Source organism: Camelina sativa, chromosome 6 (genome assembly GCF_000633955.1).
Source record: "Camelina sativa cultivar DH55 chromosome 6, Cs, whole genome shotgun sequence".
Taxonomy (NCBI): Eukaryota; Viridiplantae; Streptophyta; class Magnoliopsida; order Brassicales; family Brassicaceae; genus Camelina; species Camelina sativa.
In genome coordinates, this window is record NC_025690.1 from 505,280 (window position 1) to 513,191 (window position 7,912).

The 7,912-nt window shown below is 32.1% G+C and overlaps 1 protein-coding gene across 1 annotated transcript; it reads left to right on the top strand.

Moving 5' to 3' along the window:
* On the top strand, positions 1,493 to 4,277 carry LOC104789941 (PHD finger protein At2g01810-like). Its single transcript, XM_010515606.1, has 3 exons — positions 1,493 to 1,796; positions 1,898 to 2,129; positions 2,687 to 4,277. Exons 1-3 carry the CDS (start codon positions 1,493 to 1,495, stop codon positions 4,224 to 4,226), a joined length of 2,076 nt encoding a protein of 691 aa, XP_010513908.1. The 3' UTR covers positions 4,227 to 4,277.

Below are 7,912 nucleotides of genomic sequence, written 5' to 3' on the forward strand. Positions count from 1 at the left end.
AAAATTAAAAACATTAACATATATCATATTGGGTAAAATTAAATACATGAATATAGTAAAAAAAATCATAAATAAATAAAAACATCAGAAAAATTATTGTTCATATTGATAGAGATATGTGAAAATCTTCGAAATCTAATCGGTTGCTAAACTGTATTTATTGGTTGTTTCCAAATTGAACAATAATGTTACAAACGTTTTCCATTTTTTAGGCAACTCAAAATTGATAGAGATATGTGAAAATCTCATAACATCTTTCCATATCTCTTTTAAATTATCATTAGTATTTTTATTATACATATTAAGAATGATAACAAAATTGATAGAAAATATTTATGTAATTATAAACATCTCATTAATTCTCATTAGTATTTTCGTTTTTGTATAGTTATATAATTTAAAATTTATCTTTCATATTTTTAAAATTATTTAATTATATTACCATTATTTATGAATTATATTTATTTGGAATCTAATTCCGGAAATATATACTAATATATAATGAAAACTAAATTAGTTTACATATATAAAAGATTGAGATCTTACTGATTGATAGTCAGATTTAATATCAATAAATTTAAAATAAACATTAATTATGTATGCATGTTTGTTAGTTTCCTAAATTGTAGGAAAATATATATATTATCTTAACTATTATGGTTTATTTTCTGGGAGACTTTATTATTGTTTACATTTATGATTTATTTTATGATTTATTTTTTGGAAAACCCGATAACCCATTTATAACGCTGCAGATCTTTTTTACCCGAATCCGACTCCCTTAATTTCGGGTTATTTTTGTGAAATTGACCCGACCCAGAAGCACTTTTGTACTTCTCTTTTACTTATATAGGGATGTCGGCTATTATGCTTGATATTATTAACCGGTTTAAGCATCATGAGTCTGGTTCCGGTCACTGCTTGAACATGCAAAAATGTCTACTATACTTGTAGGCTTGTAGCTTAAATTGCAAAAAAAAAAAAAAAAAAAAAAATGCTATAGTCATTTTTTTATATACCAATTTTGAGTTTTGACCAATATTTCAGTAATGTATTTACATATACTTACCAAACAGTGTTTAACAAAAAAATTAAACTAATGAAAACCAAACCCGAACAGTGATTAACAAAAAAATTAAACTAATGAAAACCAAACAGTGTTTAACAAAAAAAAATTCTGATTGATTACACACTTACACAGATTGCATAACAAATCAGATGAAATAGCTAGTAGAATGAATATAGAAACAACTCAAACCAAAGAACCAAAAATAATTCACAAAACGATAAATAAAAATAAATAAAAAGATGAAGAAATAGTACAAGATCGCCGCCAAAAGGGCAAAATCATAAATTCGCAACCGGAGAGGAGTCATGTCACAACAAATCAGCCCGATTTCATGTCACGTGATCCCAATGTTCATAAAAACCCAATAAACAAACTCTCTCTCTCTCTCTGCTCTTTCTTTCTCGTAAAAGTCCTTTTCCAGTCATGGCGATAACCGTATACGACGCTGCTTGCACGGAGACGACAAAACCCCCCAAATTCCTACTTTTTAACGATTATGCCACTACCATCCCTTCACCTTCTCCTCCGCCTCTCCTTTACCTCTCCGAGACTTTCCGAGACAACATCAGATCCTTCCTCCGTGACAACGCCGAGATTGAAGATTACACCGTCTCTTGTATCTTACTTGGCAGCCAAGCTTCCGGCGTCGTTTTCCCTCTTTACATCCTCGACGAACTAATCTCTGATTCCTCTCCTAACCCTCTCTGCGATTCCTGCAGATGCGTTGGTACAAATACAAATCAAGGGTTCCCTTTTTTCCCAAAAAGTTTGTGTCTTTTTTTTTTTTTTCCGATTCTGATCGTTTTTGACGTATGTATATATATGTAGGTTGGGGTCATCACTATGTATCGAAGAGGAGATATCATATGATAATCCCAAAGCGTGATGAGTGGAACGACCCATTGACGGCAAAAAGCTTGAAGCTTTCTTCACATCTGATGCATGGTTTGGTCCATTGCAATGGTTTTGGTCATTTGCTCTGTATCAACTCTGAAGATGACCTCTCTGGTGATCAAGTCATGGACTTTTGGAATCGTCTTTGCACTACTCTCCACACTAGGTACCCAATTCCAAACTTATCTCTACATGGATCGATCGGTATCACACTTTAAAGCTGCTTGCTTTTTACTAATTTTATAGGAGATTGACGTTAGATATTCCACATTGATATTTTAATTAGAAAGAAATATTTTTGGCCGGCATTGATGTTAGGAATCCATATCGATTAGTATAAGTTGGGACGACGAACAATAATAAAATCTTCCCCAATTATAAAAATAGATTGTGACATACATTGATGTTACAAACTCATCACAGTTCAATAATATATAAGTTGGGAGGCATGATTAGATTTTTGCTAGTTATAAAAAAGAGAGACTATGACATTTAATGGACACGATCAACTATCTTGTTTGGTGATTTTGATATTGAATCACATAAATTTTGACTTTATTGTGTTTATTTGGTAAACTAAGATTGAATTTGAGTATTTCAATTGAAGCCAAAGGTAATGTTTTTGAAATTCCACAAACTAATTTATAATTTCGAGTTGATTAAGTGAGTTGAGTGAGTAGTGTTTATGAAGTTTAAAATAAATGGATATGCCTTTGGCCGCAGGAAGATCTCCTTGGATGATACATCGAAGAAGGGATCGATGGATCTGAGGCTTCTCCACGGTGTTGCATATGGTCGACCATGGTTTGGGAAATGGGATTATATGTTTTCTAATGGAAGCTTCGGGGTAAGAAAAGATGAGTATTGGCGAGCTATTCTCACTCTTAGCTCTATAGAAGTTGACAAGATTATGCAAGACTTTTCTGGAACGAGCAAAGGGAGAGTGATGAAGATAATCATTGGTTTCTATAGAGGATCCACTGAAACACCATTAGTCACTCTCTCTGATTTGCTTCGGTTCATGCTTGATTTCAGATCAAAAGCTCCCATTCAGAGAAAGACTGCAATGGCACTCATAGCAATGTCTGTAGATCCTGTTTCATATCCTGTTCTTGGAGCTGATGAGAACACTGAGGTCTGCACATCCCCAGATCAGGACTCAGATGATAGCGGCTATGAATCCGGCAGAGACACTGTCCCTGATGGTCATTATACTACAATGGCGGGAATAAAACCCCCTGCGTATGAGTCGTTTGATGATTTGGGCAGGGGAGAACATTCTAGATGGCCTGGAAGGAGGTTGAATGAGGCAGCACAAGCGGTTCTCAAAGTGTTTAAAGAGCAAAACAGCACCATTACTCGCCAAGCGCTAAGGGAGGCTGTCAGAAGTAGCATCGGTGATACAGGATTGATTGATTTCTTGCTCAAACACATTGACAAAGTTCTAATAGGTGACCAGATAGTGCAGAGGTTCAACAACCCGAAATCCCGAATGTTACAGTTCTCCCTCCGGACAATCAACTCCCGTGTTCTAGAGCAAGAACGGAAAAAGAAGAGAAAACTGAAACCGCTGGAAACCAGTGAATGGACATCGACCACTCCTGGACTGAGTCCGTACGATGACATTCTATATCTGTATCAGAATCTCTTGTTAGCTTATCCCGATTCAGACACATACAGCGAAGCGTCTCAGGTTATCTTGAATTGCAAGAGCTTTGTAAAAGAATGGTCTTACCAGGAACAAAATCCTTCAACTGTTGTTAGCTGCCAAGTTATGCCCGATCATGAAGATCTACTCAGAGACTTCACCCGGCTATTACCTCCTGGTGAGCTGGTGGTTGTCCCTGAAAACGCAACCATCAGAGAACTGAAATCTGCAGCAGAGAAAGCTCTGAGGGACACTTACTGCATAATGGAGACATTTGAAGTGTTGGAGATAAGAAACAGGTATCTTGAGAAGCTACACGACGACTTGATTCTCGGATCACAAGGGAAGACAGAGTTTCTGGTGAAAGGGTTTGGTCTGGACATGTGCACTGAGTTAAGGTATGAAGGCGGTTTTGATGACTGGACAGTTGCCTGCGAATGCGGAGCTAGAGATGATGATGGTGAGAGAATGGTGGCCTGTGATGATTGCAAGGTTTGGCAACACACACTCTGCAATTCCATTGATGACGATGAAGCTGTGCCCTCCGAGTTTCTCTGTAATAGGTGTATTGCCGATAGCTCGAGATCCAAAAAACGCAACTTCAGCATCCGCTAGCCCTAGCTTGCACCAAAAGTCAGCTTCTGTTTGGAGATTCCATTTTGTATATCGTCCATCATTATGGTGAAAACTTTCCACCCGTAGCAGCAATAGACCGATTTTACTATAATTGAGTATTTTTTGCATAATTTTTTTTTTGCATCAGTAATCCATACATATTTTAGGTTAGGATTTTAGTAGATTTGTATAAGTTATAACTATCTAATCACCCTTCCTATATCTGTGTTATAAGAGATGCTCTGAACAACTTTAACTAATCTATACTTTAACTAATCTATCTTATTATATAAAGTTTGACAAGATCGTGACATTTGTCATTTGTATTATTCAGATGTTGACAAATGTTAATTTAAAATTTAATAAAATAAAAAAAAATGTAAAAATTCAAAACCTATCATAAAAAGGTTTTATATAAAAGTAAAATAGAGAAAAAAAACCTAATTTAATTTAAAATATTTAAACAGTTTTAAAAATTAGAAAAATCATTATAAGGAAATTATATCTATATATATATATATATCATAAAATTTGAAATTATAATATTGTTTACTTATTTTAATTTTAAGTTGCTAATTTTAACAAAAAAAAGTTGCTAATTTTACAAGAAAAGATATTACTTTTTATATAAGAAAAAAATGATTGTGAAAATTATACAATTAATTACTGTTTCTTAAAAAATGTAAATACTCACCTTTACACAAAGAAAATTATTGTTGAAAAAATACATTAAAAAAAATAGTTTGTCTCATATTTTTTTCACCAATCAAAAAATTTATTCAAAAAGACTGCTATATTGATATATAAGATAGGAGTATGTAAGATTAACATATGCGTTTTTGTAACTACACAAATGTTAAAGTAAAAAGACATATAATATATTCTTTAATGTGTTCATAAAGACAATTTGTTGGTACTAATAAAGACTAAATAGTATATTTTAACAGTAAAATATATTTGTGTGTACAGATACACTTTTAGTAGTGATGTAGATAGTAGATTTGTAAATGGATATACATTAATGTATTATAGCAAAAAAAAAAAAAACTATTTTCTATAATTAAAAGTTTATCTCTTTACTTTTATATATTGTTTTTACTTACGAAAAGAACTAAATATATATTTTTTGTTAAATTTAATTTTATTTTAATACTTTGAACTCATCTACATCTATTTTCTTTAACTAAAAGTGTATCTATTTACTGTTTTTTTTTTCAATCAAACAATTAAAATGAAATTTCTCGGTTAGCTGCCCAAACCGGAGGGAAATGATTTACAAAAGAAACTTCATAGATAAGAGAACATGAAGCACGGGCAAGACAATCCGCCAAGAGATGGAGAAGGACGACCAATATTCAGAAGACTGCACTATAGTGAGTAACTCAGCACAATCAGTCTCAAAATATTGACAAGCGATCCCTTCAACACGTATCCACTCAATGGCCCATAACAACGTTTTTAACTCCGAATGCAAGGGGAGGGGCTCTGTTTTAGACACTTGGCCCCCAACAACAAGGTTCGCTCCTCACCAACGCAACACCACCAGCCCAACATGAATGCACATTGGTTGCTTTCCAAGAACTATCATTCTGACAACGAGGTGAAGACACCTGGACATCTGAATACGAAGATGGAGCTGACATGACTGCCGTAAAAGAGAGCGCCTATTCCCAAGCTAAATTATCGCCTAAAGTCTGAGTAATTATATAATTCGCCTCTATCTCTTAACTTTGATATTTTTTTTATGGCCTTCCAGATTGCCAATAAAATCCATGGTAATTGAAGAAGTTGACCAGGATCGCCCTGTTGAGAGGCGTCCCTCCAGAAAACAAAATCCAAATTCGAGTACACCGACTCATATGGTAAACCCTCTGAGTTAGAGATAAATCCCAAACTTAACACGAATGAAGACATTCAAAATAAAAACGTGATTAATAGTTTCAACCGTAGAGTCACATCTTTTACATCAAATATCACATTGGACACCTCGGTGTATCTATTTACTTACTAAAAATATTTACTTTATATTCTTTGATCAATTTATTTTTATTTTAAAAATTATAAACCCGCCACACATCGGGCGGGTCCTAATCTAGTATTAAATAAAAGGAGAATGTATAAGCTCCTAATGCTGTCCACCTAGGATTTAAAATAGCCAATAGGGATTCAACATGTCACTAATTAACAATTTTTAAAAATTTCGGGAATTTTTTTTATATGAACATTTTAAAAACGACCAACTGAAATTAGACATCTCAATATTTAACATTTTCAAATTACATAAAATTCCTATATTAAAATACATATAAGTAATTGTATGTACAACGTCTCACATCGGCTAGAAAATTTTAGACAATGGCTGAGAACAATTATAAATAAGACTAATATGCTTCCAACTACAAATGGCTATAAGCTCCTAAGGCTGCCCACCTAGGATTTAAAATAGCCTATAGGAATTCAACATGCCACTAATTAACATTTTTAAAAAATTTCCAGAATTTTCTATATTAACATTCTAAAAACGACCAACTGAAATCAGATATCTCAATATTTAACATTTTCAAATTATGTAAAATTTCTATATTATAATACATATAAATAAGTGTATGTTCAACGTCCCACATCGGCTAGAAAATTTTGGAAAATGGCTGAGAACCATTATAAATAAGACTAATATGCTTCCAACTACAAATGAGCAAGAAGGTTGATTTATCATGCGTCCAAATTTAAAAATTAAAATTTTAAAATATTAGAATTAATTATTGAATCTTTTAAAAGGTTCAAATATTATGAATATTTAAACTTAATAGAATGTTTAAATATACTATAAATACTTCCATATAAAGTATAATATTATAAAAAGTTTAAATATCATTAACGAATAAGTATAAATTCATGATTTTTTATAAGATTTGAATTTTTAAAAGAGTATAACGTTTAAGTATAACATTATATATTTTATATATTTTAAAATTGTGTGTTTGAAATAAAAAAATTGTCTTAATAGTAATTTAAAGTTTTTAATAAGATACTATTTCATAAGTATCATCAATTATATATAATATACACCAAAATATATTAAATAAACCAAAACCTAATAATATATAAGAAATTTTCATGTATCACACCTAAAAAACTTATTCTTTCATAGTTAGGCAAAGACAAATAAAGCTTCCATGGATTAGCCACCACACAAAATTATGACAAAAATATCCCTGTGAGAAAACTGTTATCATTTGGTTACACCCTAACCAACTACAATCTGTTAATGAACTGAATAAAAAATATTTTTTAGATGAGAAAAAGAAAGAAGAACAAGAGAAAGCGGAAGTTAAAAAACTGTCTTCTTCACCAAAACAAATTCTGTAAATTAGTGAGAAATCTTAGTTTATTTTATTTTCTCAACTAATAGGAAAGTTAATAATTGATAGTTTAAGAGATAATTAGTAGCAACAAACAACTAAATTTCAGGGAAAAATGGGTGAATTGAAGAGTAATCCGAAGATAATCAGAAGAGGAGGGGTGGCATACCAGAATCTCGTTTTTGAATTTAAATATGCTAATATATGCTAGATTTACAAGATTTATGTGTAAAAAATATTAAAACAAAGAAAACAAAGAATTATGAAAAGACTGTGAATGACTGCTGCAAAACTAAGATTGCAAAAGAGGATACTTAGGTTGAA

Bases quoted from the DNA above. Each gene is read 5' to 3' on its own strand.
- LOC104789941 (XM_010515606.1), top strand. From the start codon at position 1,493: ATGGCGATAACCGTATACGACGCTGCTTGCACGGAGACGACAAAACCC. The intron at 1,797-1,897 runs GTACAAATACAA...ATATATATGTAG, and splicing joins CGATTCCTGCAGATGCGTTG to GTTGGGGTCATCACTATGTA. The intron at 2,130-2,686 runs GTACCCAATTCC...CTTTGGCCGCAG, and splicing joins TGCACTACTCTCCACACTAG to GAAGATCTCCTTGGATGATA.